The 16,717-nt window shown below is 45.2% G+C and overlaps 1 protein-coding gene across 2 annotated transcripts; it reads right to left on the bottom strand.

Annotated features, from left to right (window-relative positions):
• Positions 1-1,132: 1,132 nt before the first annotated feature.
• Positions 1,133-13,284, bottom strand: LOC137672597 (torsin-1A-interacting protein 1-like). Of its 2 annotated transcripts, XM_068416940.1 has the most exons (7): positions 13,134-13,284; positions 12,864-13,052; positions 12,490-12,558; positions 8,604-8,723; positions 7,619-7,675; positions 5,006-5,065; positions 1,133-3,926 (listed from the first exon to the last, which is right to left on the bottom strand). In XM_068416940.1, exons 1-7 carry the CDS (start codon positions 13,282-13,284, stop codon positions 3,124-3,126), a joined length of 1,449 nt encoding a protein of 482 aa, XP_068273041.1. In that variant the 3' UTR covers positions 1,133-3,123. The 2 variants fall into 2 exon arrangements, with proteins under 2 accessions (XP_068273041.1, XP_068273040.1); XM_068416939.1 differs by lacking the exons at positions 12,490-12,558; positions 13,134-13,284 and having other exon boundaries at positions 12,864-13,055.
• Between the last annotated feature and the right edge of the window lie 3,433 nt (positions 13,285-16,717).

Here is a 16,717-nt window from a genome sequence, read left to right as displayed (position 1 = left end):
GGTTTTCCAGTCCAATCTGCAAATTGGTGTGTAGCTGGTTCAGCTCCCCAAAGATTGTGTCCTGCCCAAAGTTTGTATGCTGTAAGCCCACAGAACAAGAAATATCCCCTTCTCAGTCCCAAGGCTAGACCTGGTGTCTTTGCTCTATATAAGCACATTTTTGCTGTCACAGACTATTTAATTTGCTGATCTGCTGACAGACAGATACAGTTCGACTTCAGAAGTGAGATTTCTCTAGAAGAAGCCGAAGTATTTTACCATTTGGAAAACATCAAATGGCTATGTTTGCTGCAGGCAATGAAATAATTATACAAGGAGGATAGTAATCAGCTGCCTGTGAGCAACACAGACAGACATTACTCTTCACCTCTGGCTGAGGAGGAGTTACTTAATGAGATCTGCCTTAAGTACCTGTGGATATTTAATGAACGCCTTTTAAGGACAAAGCCACAACAGCTACAAAAAGGACCTACTACTTCAAGAGCAGGAATAGTCTAATCCTGAGCCTTTCCCCTCCTCTGGAAGGGGCTACTGCATATACCATCTTGCTTTGGATTGATTTTTCCAGACTAAGCAGCACACCATATATTTGGAAATACACTTCACTTTCCCTACAGTTAACAGAAAAAAAAAAAAAAAAAGTGATCCTCCTCCTTTGTCTGGCACAACATTAAGTCTTTAGTTTCCAGGCACCTTCCTGTTTTGTCTTGAAACAGGGGAACATATCTCTAACACCCCGCAATCAGGGTGCAGGGCATTTCTAGAAACAGAAAATAACCCGGATTACGTATGTTTTATTTGTATAAGAGCATGGAGTCTCCTGCCTCCATGTCAAAACTTAGTCTTTTTTTGTGGATTCTGCCAATTATATACTTTTTTCCTAAGCTAGTTTTTAGTAAGACTGTCCCTCCAGTCAGTTCACAGTGCACTAGTTTGCAACAGCAGAGGTACAGGAACACGCAGCTAGGAGTGGAACAAGAATGAAGTCATCCCTTTTGTCAGCTGCTGACTCTTGTATCAGACTAATGAAACAAGTGAACCATATCATTAGTTCCAGCTGAAATCAGAACTGAGGAATTAGTACAAGAACACCAAGTAAAAGACAACTCAGAGCTCTTAGAATTTCCTGAAATGTTCTCTGTTAGAGCAAAGCCCTGATATTATCAAACACATGCATCTGCATCTCCGTATCTACCACTCAAGCTTCTTAAAAGTTCTAAATTTTGCAAAAGGTTGTATTTTAGGCATCTGTATTTGGTCAAAGGTAAAAGGAACAATCTTAAACACGTAAAAAAAAAGTCTAACCACTTAAATCCAATGGGCAAATCTTAAAACAGCTTATAAAACAAACAAGTGTATTTATTTTTAATGATTACTAAAATAGTTTACATAATATACAGATATACTATCAGGACACACTCGGAAATAAGTCACAGTTGTTTTTTTTTAAAAAACTTTGTCCAGTGAAATGTCCAAAATGTAAATGCCATCTTTTCCTTCCTGAGCTATTCTTAAACATCCAGAACAGCAGCACTTCCATGTCTTTTTACTGCTTTTTTCTTCCCATTAAAATAAAAGCACTATCCATTGCTGGCTCTCGGTGGTTAGAACAAATCCACCTCTGGTTTAAGTGACCACAGCTCTGTGTCTCTCCAACTGTGTTCTTTTATATGCTTACAGTGATTTGGGTCCATTCCACTTAACACCCCAAACCTTTGCTTGCACAAAGAAGCCAGAAGCTGCAGCACCTCAAGAGGTTTCCCTGCTTAAGATGGACGTTTTGCAACAGGACAGCTCAAGGGGCTTGTGAATAAAGGATGGATCCAAGAGCCACTAACCTCTCAGCTGTTAAAGAAAACGTCCTATTAATCTGAGAGCAGCCTTCACACATTCCTTCATGCTCAATAAAACCAAATGCACATGGACCAAGAGTTCAAGAGCATACACTAACAGCAATGAAATGGAAGTGCTGCAATTCTCTTATTTTTTTTTTTTTACACAAAATACTTACAACAGAAACAAGTATATGTTTTTAGGCTGGTGTGAGGGATTCTCTGCGTGAGGCGCTCTAAAAAAAATGTATTTTAAAAACATGCATTGCAAATCTGTTCCTCACTAGAAGCTTATACGGCAAGCAGCAGGTTATATGCAGACACATGAAAAAAAGGTTATTCTTCTAGGGTACCAAGTACCACAAATAAATAAATTCTCTTGATGCAAAAATAATTATCTTATTAAATGAGAAATGTCTTCCTAAACTTTTGTTTGGAAAGGAGATGGAACAGGTCTTTAGTACACACACATAGCTGACATTTTCTCATTTCCCCCCAAATTTTAAGACTTGCAGAACTTTTTGTCAAAGAGCAGAGAATTCCTGGAAGCAGCGAGGCAAAGAGGTGCTGAGGGATTATTTAACTGACGTCAGTCCTACCAATGTTAAGCAATCCTTTGTACCTCAGCTTTTCTCGCTCTCCAGAACTGTTTGGGGCAGGCTCATTTAAGGAAGAAATGCTTGCTGACAGGTTCTCTACAAGTCACAAATCTTTCAAGCAATTTTGCCACTTCTAGAAGTTGCCAGAGACAGCTGACATCTATGTTGTGATCAGACAGATCATGAAAAAGCTTGTGCTTAGCCTCACATCACTTTATCATCATTTTCAGTTTATGTTTTTACTTATGCTAGAAGAAAAAGTAAGCAATTCTGGCAGATGAAGGTGATGTTTTTGCATCCTATTACCTTGTCAAACGTGATACCAACTTTATGCACCACCAGAAAAGGATCCTCATAGCAAAGGCAATAGTGCACCAAGACAGCTTCAGAAGCAGATGAGTGGTTCTGCACTACTGGACACTTACTTCCAGCTCCAGGCCACCAAGCTTGAATAAGTCACTGAACACAACTTACCAACAACGAGCAAGTGCCTTTAGCTTACATTCTGCAGTTGATTTAGAGAAGTCCCAGTTACTTTAGCAGAAACAACCCTGCCAGATGGCGGAATTTCTCTGCACAGAAAGGACCGCATGCTGCCTGAGCTCAGCAGCCGCAGTTAAGTTCTTCCCTGTTCAGCCATTGCAACATACATTTTCTGTTTCCCTCCTTTCCCGAGTCCTCTCCAATAACTTTTATGTGCAACCCTCCACAGGGAGGCCCTTTTCAGGCCAAACAGGCAACACAAGATGAGATATACGGCTCCACAGTCCACTCAGCTTATCTGTGTCCATGCTATTATAAGAACTAGGAACATCTGAACTGGTAAACTTCGCCCAGAGGAAATCCCGGACTTTCTCCTCAACCTCTGGCAAGGTGAGGCTCTTTCTCAGCGACTGCTCATCCAGGAGAACTGTGAGCAGAAGAGCCACATCCTTAAACGCTGCGTTTTCATGGTCACAGTACTTGTAAAAGATTAAGGTGGAGCCTGCAGGCAGTAACTCAAATCGATGCACCACTGCTACCTTCTTGCCCTCTCTGAACCCGGAGCTGAGCTCATTATCTACCTCCAGCTTGACAATGTCACTATCCAATATGGCTTTGTCTGCCCCATTAATTTTGATTGTAGTAGCATTCTGGGAGAAGGCAAAAGCATCGGCAATCTCGTTACTTAGGCACTTCAGCGCTTTCTCAGCTTCTTGGCCAGCTGTGAACAGTAAGATGGCCGGCTCCAAATGCAGATGGGAAGCATTAAGGTGTTTCTCAAGGAACACGTGGGTTCTTTTCCACAGATTGGGGTCCTGACTTTGGTAAGTATTTTTTAGTTTCTTCATCCGGGCCCGAAACGCTTGCAGAATTTGAGTATCTCTACTTGACAAAGTTGCATCTAGAAGACTTGGCATTCCACTCCACAGAACGTAAAGCAATGCAACACTCATTAACAAAACTAGTAACAAAGTCCAGCTCTTGTGAAATCCACTCTGTGATTCACCAGCATCTGTAGAAAGGAAGAGCAAACAGCAAGAAAACAATGTTTTAAAAGGAATCAGAAGTCAACGAGTGAGAGGAAAATAAGTGGAAACAGTAGAATTCAATGAACTCATCCCACTCACAAGCTACTGGTATAATAGTTGAAGAGCATAAAGGAAGATGTTCTAGTTAAAAAAAAACCTTTGAACTTCTTTAGCAACTTAGTGAAGTGACAGCATTAAAAAATGATATTTTTATGCATTTCCAGATTGACTAAGAAATTGGAAATTCTTCTGAAAAAGGAGCTCTTCTGAAAATTTATCAATACTCCATTCTATTTAATCAAATCCAAACTAAGAGCTTAAAATGGTTCTGAAAAAGGTCAAGCTTTTTCCTACATTTAGGCTCTGCCGAAAAAGCCCTATACGAAACCTGGCATCACCAGAATGGTTGCTGTGTTGTTATTTCTCCTCCCTATCCCCAGAAGGATAAAACTAGTTTCTGCAGCAGTATTTGCATCTCAAACACTAGTGATCAATACTATCAGAAAACGTTTGTGGTCTTTGGATCAGTCAGCTTCACAACGAATATACACAGCAAACAGTGCACAGGAAGCATATAGAATACCAGAGATTTTGATTTGGTTTTGTATTCGAACAGTTAAATTAACACTCGTTTGACCTACTACAAGCATAAGGCTCGATTCTGTTCCCAGTAAAATTAGTGACAAAATATACCAACCTCCCTGGAAACAGCAAAGAACTGTATACCTTATTCTACCTTTCTATATCCTAATTTTTATCAGGACAGCAACCCAACAACTGTTAAATAAGAACACCACTAGGCCTGCCTCAGTTTTAATCTTGCAGCAAATCTTGTCAACACTACAGATGGAAGACCTTAAATTCAGGTGGAAGCGTCACCTATTGTACAAGACCCTTCCTTCCTCCCCTAGCTTGCTAGGGCATGTGTTTTCAGCCCAAGTCATCCATTCTGGCAAGGACCCTCAGTTTAACACCCACTACCAGGAAATCTAGTACTTGGACAGGCATGAAAATGGTTAAATGTAACACAAGCATGAAATGGAAGTGAAAGCAGAAGTCTTACTTTTGGCCAAAGGCTGTGACTGCTTCCCTATACTGGGCTGATCTCGAAATTTACTTCTGCCTGTTGAGAGATTAAGAAAGGAACATGAGAAATATACTAAGACAACAATTATAACCAATCTTCCAGCAAGGAATTTAGCAGAGAGTTGAAATCACCAAACTGCCTTATTTTCAGTGAAAAGCTGTTCTTAGTTAGCTTTTACATACAAAATTCTACGAAGCTTACAAGAAGGTTAACAACACAGCCTTGCACAACACCTTGTTGAAGCCAACGCAGCCCTGCTGAGTAGGAGCAAAGGTGAGGCTGTGACCTCATCCCGGGTAGGGCTGCATCAAGTCTGGGGCTTTCTGTTCTTTTCTGCATCATTGGCTCTCCTGTGCTCAAGCAAGGCTAGTCTTGAACAAGGAAAATGACACATTCACTGCTGTTACTAGCCTGAGAAGTCCCATTCAGCTGGCAGACCAACTCTCCATCTACGCTGTTTGCCAAATGTCAGTTCTTAAGCCATCTTGGCAATCTTGCATAAAAAGCACAAGTCTCCAACCCATCACAGATCACCCTCGAAGATTTTTAAGTCTTGAGAAGTTATGGAAATAAAAATGGAAGCATTTCAAGTACAAGATGGCAAAATGGCAGAGATTTAACAATGTTATTTTCTGCACAAGGATCCCATCGTCGCAATTAAGTTTCCTGATTATGCTCAAGAATTTCAGGGACAGAAAAATGGACGCTCAATTAACACACATATTAGAAAAACAACATAATGCAAGAGATAAGGAGCAAAAGCAGAGCGATCTGTTAAAGACAGTCTCATATCCCCTCTCCATCTAGTTTGGGTCAGAGGCCTGCTTCACCAGCAGTCAGTTTCTTGGGATGAATTGTGCTTTTAAAGCAAAATGCAAGCTTTCAATTTCAAAATACACTTTTGGTGTCTTTATTTAAATAGGCTCAGACAGCAAAGTACAAGAGACATTATCCATAAAAGAGTGTTATGAACAACTTTCCCAGGAGACCAGTATGAATATATACAGTGCAATTACTGGTCAGCATGTTTTCTGCATTTAGTCAGTTAATTAAAAAGACACAAGAATTTCTGGCTCCTTGTGAACTATGGCAACTGGTTCAAAGCAGAAGGCTCTTTAATAATATATAACCAAATCAGGATAATGTCAATGGCACTATTGAGAAGAAACTGAACAAACACACCCTGCAGTAGTTATTTCAAGAACACCAAAATAAATTCTATAACCTTGTTTCTGTATGAATGTAATCGCAGAAGGTGCTAAAAGCAGCTCTGGTTTAAGCTGGAGCTTAACTGGCTTAATGAGCTACACTATTCTGTAATTTCAACCCCCAGCCCCGATAGGGCACAGACATGGAGCTTGTAACTGGCTAAGCTCATATAAGTCTTCTAATAGTTAACAGATCAAAATCACTTCAATTCTGTAATACTTTACAAGGTCGCCCTGTTTGCAGAGACTAGGTTTCATATTTAGGAGACAGCTGTGATTCATACCCTAAAGGAAAAAATATTTCAATAAGCAGTCTAAAAACAGATCCCATCCTACCTAAGAATCTTGCCTTATATGCAACACGATTTGCACAAAGGCCAAGCAAATCATTTGTTTGCCTAAATCAAAAGGCGTAACTTCTGCAGACACCTTAGAGCTTTCAGAGTTTCAAGTGATTTTCTACACCCAACACACAACTGGTCACTCCTGCAGCACCTATTACCTCTGCCACAGGAAAGAAAAAGTACCAGACTAGCGAGAACCTCCCTGCATCAATTCATTTTTCAAAGGCATTTCACAGATATGCAGCTACCACAAGACGAGCTTCTCTTCTGGAAGGCACTGTGGTTTTAAAAAAAAGAAAAAAAAAGCCCAAACAACCCCCCCAGGTTCTCCAGATTGAACTGATTTACAAGACTTTGTTTATCTATACTTGTTCAGGATAGAAACAAGCACTGAGATGTTAAGAACAGAAGGCTACTAAGAATTCAGAAAATTTTTTTTTCTTCATCTTTCAAGTACTCTTCCAAGAGGAAAAAAAAAAAAACAACAAATCCACAAAAACAACCAAAGACAAAAATCTGAAACACAAGGATTTGGTCATTAGATGAACAGACTGGAGTTTACCAGCAAAGAAAAATGCTGCTCCTCTCCATGAGTATACAACTAATTCAATCATAGCAGGCCCCCATTACTCGGAAAGGCTAGAAAGAAAGGTGATGTGTACAAACTAATCTAACATTCACTGCTACCAAAAGGTGAAGGTTTTGTTCCCTTCCTCAGCTCACACCACTAGCACATACCCTGCACGTACTGATTGTCCCATGAGTCAAGTCGATTTCCTAACCCAGCCAAAAAAGAAAAAAAAGAAAGAAAAAGTGGGTCGTTTTCTGTTGGGTCAGCAGGTTGAATAACCTCATAGAAGGGCTCTGGCATGTGCTGCCTTCTCCAGCTTCCATTTGGATCTGCCTCCTGGGTCCCTTTCCACCTTCTCAGACAGTGTCCCAGGGCACAAGAAAAACCATAAGCAGAGGAAAGGAAAAGAATTCTGTACTTTTGACTTAATTACAGGGAAAGACTAGGTATCTATTTTGCAACTTACTCTGTGATGTAGTTGGGTGGTGCTCTTGATTTTTCTCAAGGAAGGTGGCCTTTCTTTCTGAAACCAAAGCACAAATGAAAGAACTTGGTTATCACATCAGAGGTCAGAATAAGACAGACAAGCCATAGATGCTTTTAGCTCTTCGTATGAAATCTTCAAAGGTTATTAGGGAATGAGTATACGCTGTGCTGCCAAACCAAGCCTGCGCCATATGACAGCCTCTTGGACCCCTCTGTAGACAGAGAAAGCTACTATTATCTAATAGAAAGGGCTTAATTTAGCCCTTCACCCTGCTTTTCCCAATGTGACACAAAATTATCCTTCCTATTTTTTCTTTAGAAAAGTAACGATGCAATAATGCATATAGCGTATCTATTTGGATGTATTCAAACCACCTGTAGTAACGTAACTACCTTCTGCTGGACTAAAAAGTATCCCATATTTTCTTCCTCATTGTATTTCCCTACTGCTTCTGTAACACACATCGAGAAAAATCTCTTGAGCAATGAACAGAAGAAGTGCTCCCTCACTTTGAATCACTTGGTATAGTCAGCTTCACCCTGCTACAGTCAAAAGTAACTCATCTCTTTAGAAAAAGAACAGTTTTGCTTTGCCTGAGGCAACTAAAGATCCGCTCTCATAACAGTTTTTGAAGCAGGTATGGTATTAGTCATCTCTTTGTTTTGCTTTTCAAAAAACAGACAGCTGTGTATTTATCAAAGTTTAAAACTGGGCTTTCTTGAACTTTAAGGTTTTACACCCAAGCAGGTGACTGTCATACTGCAGTCAGTTTTAATTTGACTCATGGACAGGAGCACACCCTAAAAAAAATATATTTTTTTTTTCTTTAAACTTCTTCATCCATTCAGATTTCAACTCAACAACTCCCCCTTTTGTAACAGAACTGAAAGAACGTCATTTTAGCACATTTAAGCAATCATTTGTTACATCATGGAAAAGGTACTGATAAAACTAGTTTGGTTACCTTTTAACGGTGTATAAATGTTTGATTGATGCCCTGCTGGTTTCTCGGGTTCGTTACTGTCATAAGCCTCCTCTTTTTCCTTTATTGGATTCTCTTGAAGAAAGTAAATTGAAGAACTGCCTGTCAGGAGGTAAAAAAAGAAAAAAAAAAGAAAAAGAGGATTAGTACAGGTGCAGTATCATTTGTGCTCAAAACATCACAAAACTGAAGGACCAAGACATAGTTTCAGAACGTACATGATCTGAATCGGTGATTTTCAGCTTGTCATCTCCCAAGAGTTACTTTCTTAGAATGTAACCAAAAGCAACTAAGACTTGAAAAGCTTATGGTAAATTTGAGTTCACTACAAATATAGCCATCTACACCACCACACGCTTTTTTGATTTTTTTTTTTTTTTTAGGAATACTTGGCTTAAAAAACACTTGGGAAAAAAACAGACATCAAGACACCAAATGCTAAGAGCCAAGAAATGCCTTACACTAAAGGGATTCAGTGTAAAACTAGTAAATACACAAGCATGGGAGTTCAGAGAATTTTTCCCACAGCTTTGGGCACACAACTTACAAACAATAATTGTGCTGTCTTCCCTAGCATTAGGCAGAGGGTAAAAGAGAAATAAGCAAATACAGAACATAAGACCCCTTTTTCTGTATCCAAGCCATCCTTTAGTTGGGTCTCTCTCTCATTAACCATAAAGGCAACCTAGGACACCTATGTCCCTAACTTAATCCCGTCAGGTAGCTGGGAAGAATCTAAACCAACACCTTTAGATTGTTTGCCAAATTACACAGCCGTTCAGACGCTGCAACCCAACTTAGTTAATGTTACTAACTAGGAAGAATAAAGCCCTGTAAGATGACAGGAGGCACGGAGCAAAGGTCAGGGCTGGAAAGCCAGTCAAAAACAGACCACCAGGAGAAGAGGTTTCAAAGGATAAAGGGCAACCACATGGTTGCCCAGATTCAAGAGCGGGGGAAAAAAGAAGTTCAGGTATGGAATGAAAGCTGTAGTAGAGCTGTGGAACAGAGACCATGACACAGTGATGAAGCTGAAGGGCATAAGCAGAGAAAACAGCAAAGGGAAGAACAGAATTGGTAAAACTTTTTCTCTGTAACAATCACACTGGGCCCTTTTATTCTTTTAACAGTGCTGGGTTCTCCTGGTGTTTAAAGTGTTTCCATAGCTCTTTTACCATACACATGAGGGCAACCCACAGCTTGCCACCTAGTGTTTATTAATTTTACTTCAAGGAAAGAAACCACAGCCTTTTTCTAATATGTTCTGGTAGCTTTAGCATGCCAGTGTATGTGAAGCATACAAAGGAGAAGAAAAAAAACCACACAAACAAGGGAGAAAACTAAGTTTTAAACTAAGAAACGAAGTCACAGATACAACAGTGAAGTACTTGCACATGGTGGGATACTATATTTTCAAAACCATCTTAAAAAGCTGTTAAATGATTGACTTCCCACCAAGCTAAGGATGAGGATACTCACCAAATTACCTGATCTTCAGGAATGTCAAACAACATAGCCATAATATTTCACTATGTACTAAGGTTTTACAAGGAAAATCTCACTAGTAGCCGTGGCTAGTAATCACAAGGCTAGAAACATCTATGAATCTAAAGAGGGCTACTCATGCAGTCCATTCTTTTTAATTCCTCTCCCCTTCCTTGCATCTATCAGTACTCCATGTCTCTCAAAGCATTATCAAAAGTCGTTGCAAACAGGAAAGATATAAACATACACTAGTTCATTTCTCGCATGATGACAGCTTGTGAATCAGCACCTTCTGTAACAGCAGGTATTGCCAACAAGAAGAGTATTATTGCAAGCAGACAGCACACATGGCATCCCCTATAGAGAAAAGTAAACTCCCCCTTTATGAAGTTTAACTTCCTAGAAACACATATAAATTCCAGTCCAGACATGCCTGTTCTTTCTGTACAAGGCCCTAAGCCTCCTACCCAAAGGATCATTCCTGCCTCCCAGGCACCTAGTGAGGATTTTCCGATCCACCCTAAATCTGCTTGCCAGCCACCTACTGCACCTGGCAAGAGAAGAGTGATCTTCTTACTATCCTTACTTCATACACCGGTTTAATCAAAGGGATTAGAAATCTGTGAGTTCATAAACTACAGGTTTATAGATGAAAACATAAAGCCGCTATTTTAACGTAGAGGAGCTTGTTCTTTTAAGTCTGATACATACCTGTCCCTGTGGGTTCAATCTTTTTCAACACAGAGATAAGCCTGTGACACACTTGCAATGTTCCACAGCAACTACAGACAGCACCAACTCGAGTGCCAAAACCACCCAGCGCTTGCCTTTACCTCATACAGTTGTACACTCTACTTGCCTATTTTAAGACAATCTCAGAGATTGCTATCATCTCTCTTTAGCTCATTGATCTAGAAGATGGCTGATTCAAGGCAGGGTTTACAGGCTCTTAAAACTTTGTAGCTCTAGAAGCAAGTTTCCTAATCTGTATTTAAAACCTCTACGCAGAAGCCAGAAACCAGTTTCTCAAGTTGTGGTTTTGCTTCCATTCCGCTCTCAGGGAAGCATGACAATTATGGCCGTATAAAAGTCTGCCCTGCATTCCCCTAAACTCTGCAGAAAGAAAAACAATACTGCATAGCTACAGGTGGGAGGATTGTGAGGGGGGGAAACTACTCCTTCGCTTCTATATAACGCATTAGGGTCTCTTAACATCATACTTCTACTCCTGTTGTGACTATAATCAAATACCACTGTTAAGAGCTCACGGAAGTGGGGGGAGGACACCTCTCCCTCCAAATTAATTTTTAGAGATGTCTACATTAACAAAAAAACACTCAGCTGTACCTCCTAAAGCAGCCCAGACACATTTAAAATACTAAGCATGTTAGTACCCTGTCAGCCACCATTTGGGAGTAACAGCTTCCCACAGCTTTTTTCACAGATTAACCTTTGTACTTTCCCAAAGAAACATGCATACCCTCTCTCTTCCTCCCTCAAGGTAAGATTTTTTTCCACGCCTCCTGGAAATCCTGCTTCTGAAGTATAACATTGGCAGCCCTTTGTAAGGGCAATGCCACATAATTAGGGCAATGCACTGCAGCTGTAACAAGAGCCTGGTGACGGTCCTGTCACAAGAATACAGATGGGAATGGAGAATAGTCTCAGGCTAGCCCAACTCATCCATCCAAGAATTGCCACGTACTAACAATGTGTACAGTTCAACTCAAACTAGACCAACAGACTAAAAGGGAAGGAAATACAGACAATTTGCTGGCAGTTTTCTGATGGAACGACAGGCTAAAGCCACGTGACTGTATCACACAAAGTGAGCATCTCTCTAAAGTTTTGACACCGTTTTCATCAACCAAAGAAACAAGAAGGTGCCACACAGATCTAATGAAACAGTGTCCAAGAGCAAGCACCAATGTATGCTTGGTACTTCAGAGAAAGGACAGGCAAGCCCCAGCTATGCACTTCCTCATAAGCAATGTTACTGACTGTACGGAGCACAGTCCTACAGCGATCTGTTTTTGCAGCTCAAGATACTTTATTTAAATTCAGCCTTTTAAAAACCAAGCAGCGTTAGTAAAATCAGTTATTCACCACTTTAATGCTGTGACAAAATACCATTCCAAGTGATGTGCTAGGTAAAACTGTCACCTAAGGGCTTCAGCGTGCTCTACATGCACTGATCCTTTTGGAGGGCAGAGAAGCGCTCCCCATCTCTCATCTTATGTATGGAATGAAAACCGCAGTGGGATTGCCTCACCTGTACGCCAGAACCACGGTAAAACCTGCAAAGCAGCTAAACCCCAAGAAAATCAGTTTCATCCAGCCTCGTGCATTTCAGCACGCAGTAACCTCTCCAGCCAAAGCCTACCTGCCGATCTGTGTGCTTTTATAGGGGGTCGAGTCAAGGAGTCCGGATTCCCAAAGGGATGCTCGTCTCCTGAAAGGAGAAGCAGGTGAAGGGGGCAGCTCACTCCAAGCCCACCCCTCTGACAGCCTTCCAGGAGCACCAAACACCCCTTTCAGACTCACGGGGCCACCCCAGTGTTTCCAGGGGGGCTGTCCAGGAGGGCACACCCCGCTTCAGCCCGGTCCCAGCACCCCCCCGCGCTGCCCCTGCCTCCGGGCCCCGCAGGTGGGGCGGCCACGGGGAAGCAGAGGGCAAGCCCGCCCGCCCGCCCCACTTCGCACCGCCCCCCCACGCCCTCAACCGCAGGATTCAGCGCGCCCGCCCGCGCCGCTCACCCTCCAGCGCCCCTCCGGGGCCGGGCTCGGCCGCTGCCTCCGCCTCGGCCTCGGCCTCCGCCTCCTCTGCCCGCGCCGCCGCCAACCGAGGGCTCTTCCGCCTGCGCTTCAGCTCGGTGCCATCCGGCGGAGCCTGCCCGTCGCTCCCCCCCACCATGCTGCCCGCTGCCGGCCCGCGCCGCCGTCGCCCTCTGCCCCGGCCGCCCGCCGCCGCCGCCGCCGCCGCCGCCGCCGCCGCCGCCGCCGCCGCCTCTCCGCGCCGCGCGAGACCGAAGCTGCCGCCTTCCCGCGGCGGGGGCGGCTCCGCGAACCTCACTTCCCGCCGCGGGGCGGGCTCAGCGCCCGCCGCTTCCGCCGCGTCACCGCCCTGCGCGCGGAGGGGGCGCCGCGGCGTCACGTGGTACAGCGGCCGGCCCGCCATGGCCCGCGCGCGCCGCCGCCCCGCGCCGCCCCCGACACCCCCGTAACCCCCCCTGCCCCCCGGCCCGGTACCGCCGCCCCGCTGAGGGAGCGCGGCCGCCGCCGCCGCAGCCCGCCGCCGCGCCGCCTCCCGACGGGAGCAGGTGGAGGGAGGGCCGGGCGGCGGGGAGCGGCCGTCCCGCGGCCCGGCTGCGCGCCGAGCCTGCCCTCCAGTGAAAAAAATGAGGGAGCGCCTGTTGCGCCGAGCCGCCCCCTCGGCCGCGGCCTCCCCCAAGCCGGCGGGGCCCCGCGGGGGCGGCCCCTGACGGGAGGCCGGGCCCGGCGAGGCCTCCGGGCGGGCCTGGGCCCGCTGCCGCGCTCACGCAGGCGGGCCGGCCGGACGCGGCAGGGCGAGACGCGCCGGGCAGTTTCTCCCTCGCTACCTGAGGGGCCGAGGCGCGGACGGCGCCGCCGGGGCTCGGTGACCCTCCGGGAGGTCCCGGGCGCTGCCTCCTCCGTGCCCCGAGCGGGCAGATGGGCTGAGCCCCGGGCCGGGGGTCTCCCCGCCTCCAGCGGGGGCCGCCGAGGGGACAGTTCGGTCCCGCGGCGGTGAGAGGGAATGCTGGGTGCTCCGGGTAAAACGTGCTACACTGTCCGATCACTATCAACTGTAACATAACATGGAGGAGGGTTGTGTTTGAAACTGTAACACACTGTTTCCCCATCTTTTGACAGCGGACAGACATTTTCTGTAACCACAGAATCAATCAGGTTGGAAGAGACCTCTGGGATCATCGAGTCCAACCATTGCCCTGACACCACCATGGCAACTAGACCATGGCACTGAGTGCCACATCCAGTCTTTTTTTAAACACCTCCAGAGATGGTGACTCCACCACCTCCCTGGGCAGCCCCTTCCAATGGCTAATGACCCTTGCTGAGAAGAAATTCTTCCTAATGTCCAACCTGAACCTCCCCTGGCAAAGCCTGAGGCTGTGTCCTCTTGTCCTATCTCTAGTTGCCTGGGAGAAGAGGCCGACTCCCACTCCACTACAACCTCCCTTCAGGTAGTTGTAGACTGCAGTTGTAGACACCACACGGATGCTTACCAGGGCAGCAAACAGTTTAGGACCAGTTCAGAAAGAAGTTGCTAAGCAAATGGAGGCCCCGTTACAAATCCCAAATGCTTTCTACGTACTGAAAAACACATGATTGAGGAAGATGATCTGACATCTGTAATGAACTTGATGGCAGTATCTTAATCTACAACATTCCCAAATACATATGCTCACATTTGTGACTTTTGTTTTGCAGGGTTGTAAACGGGGTAGGTGTGTACATGTTCTGTGCACTCAAACAAGAAAGCTGGGTGAGGAAAGTGCTATCCAGTCTTTGCTTCTGCAACTGTCTTATCTATACATACATTTCAAAATAAAAAAGATTTTAATGCTCTACTAGCACACCACAAATGTTCCAGTTTCATCTAGAAGCAAGCGAATATTTATGTTACGCACACCTCTTTCTGTACCAGCAATGGAGTAACTACTGCCATTCTTTTAAGATGTAAAAGCAGAACACAGGCATTGAGCAATGTTTTCTAAAGCAAAAATAAAAAGAGGATGTAACAAATATCACATCAGGAGGTTTCAAAGTACAGCTGAACTGTCCACGCAGTTCAGATCGAGTAGAAAAAGACCTGCCGGTGACTGGCTTGTGATTTCTGACCAGGCGGAACTACGGCTACAAGTACTATCACTTTATTCGACAGTTTCCAAAGAAAGTTACTCAATGATGGTGTAATGTAAATATTTACATACCCTGTCCTTTATAATTTGCCTAGTCACTGCTGATGACTGGGACTGATGACAGATGGAGAAAAAAACGTTACTCCTGTTTAAATAAAATCCTCCATCAAACTTGAATGAAAAAAAGACCAGATTTGTTGAGTTACAATTCTACATCCCAGCTCATATCCTCTAACTCTGTGAATGCTAAAGGCAGAACAGCGACGTTACACGATGTCAGCGTGCTTTTTTGGAACGGTTTGGTGGCTGTGGATGACCTCACATCCTAGCGTGACCAGTTTATTCTCCTGCCAAGCTGCTTTTTTGTAAGCAGGTTCTTGGCCCGCCCAGGCTGAAGCCACCCCCCAATTTTGTCACACACTCACCACTCTCACTTGCTGAGCTGGAGTTCAGCCACCAGTTTCACGACACTTGTGCTTCTGTGGACAGGGTGGTCCCCCTGCCTGTTCCCGACTGCTTCCTGTGAGGAAGGGACTGCCTGGCTGTCAGGACGGAGGGATGCAATAGGCTTTGATTTCCATGAAGCCTTTGACTCCTGCAGCTGCTGTCTGCTTTGGCCACCGTGGCTGTTCCTTCTGGCTAGAAGCAGACTGAATCAAGCGTGCCTTTGGCCAGGATGTGAGACGGATGGCAAGCAAGAGCTGCGCCCTCAGGGAGATCCTGGCCTCTGAAGATCAGTACTCAGACTTTTTCCTTCCTGCTTGGCCACCCTCCCTGGCTGTACAGCCTCTCCTGCACCCGGCGAGAGGCTGGCCACGATAAAAAGAATGTGCTGAGTCTGCCAGGGAGGAAGGTGAACTCTGTCCCCTCTGGGGTGGCTCTGTGGGTCACTGAGGAAGCTGTTGCCTTTCTGTGCTGCTGGAGAGAAGGTGTAATCCTGCTGTCGCTACACATGCCCACACACACCTCACGCCTTCTCACCTTCCTGAGACGACCAGCATCTGTATCAATACTCGTGCCTGGTCCCGTACTAACTGCTTACCCACCTGCTCTCCACAAAGGAGGCTCATGCTTTTCAGAACCTTCCGAAACACTCTGCCTCTGTGGCCCCTGTGCCAGTAAGGTTTCCTGCACACAGCATCAAGAAATATATTTTTCTGCCCATTTGAACCCAACCTCTCACCTGTTTTACAAATGTCTCGACTCCTAATATTGGGGGATTTAGTGAACACATCAGTCAAATCCCCCCCTTCAGCCTTCTGCTCTTGAAATGGAGGAGTCCCAGCCCTTTAGTGCCTGCTCCCTACCAGCACCGTTTCAGTTGCCTTTCCCTGCGCTTCGTCTCAGCCGTTTGCCACTGGGCTCCTCTGGGGATGTTAGTGAAAAGGCTGCAAGCTGAGTTCAAGCGGGGGGTGCAGTCTCTGCGCTGCTGCTCCTTGTGCTGATGCCTTTCCTTGGGGCCTGTGTCCTGGGCAGAGGGGAACAGGGAAAGGCTTGGACCATACCTGTCCCCTGGGTGGGCACAGCATCATTTTTTTTGAAAGCATTGCCCAAATGAGGCCAGGAGCAGCTACATACACTCTCTCTGACCTCCCCCCGGTTGCAGTCCCTGCACCATGCTGGAAGGGGAGCACCAGGGCGTCTCCCCATCCCTTCCCTCCAGGCTGATCCTAAACATACTCCATTTCACAGCACACAGCTCCCCAGCCT

Source organism: Nyctibius grandis, chromosome 21 (genome assembly GCF_013368605.1).
Source record: "Nyctibius grandis isolate bNycGra1 chromosome 21, bNycGra1.pri, whole genome shotgun sequence".
NCBI lineage: Eukaryota > Metazoa > Chordata > Aves > Nyctibiiformes > Nyctibiidae > Nyctibius > Nyctibius grandis.
The sequence above is the reverse complement of the archived record's forward strand: the minus strand, read 5'-3'. Positions and strand labels throughout refer to the sequence as shown.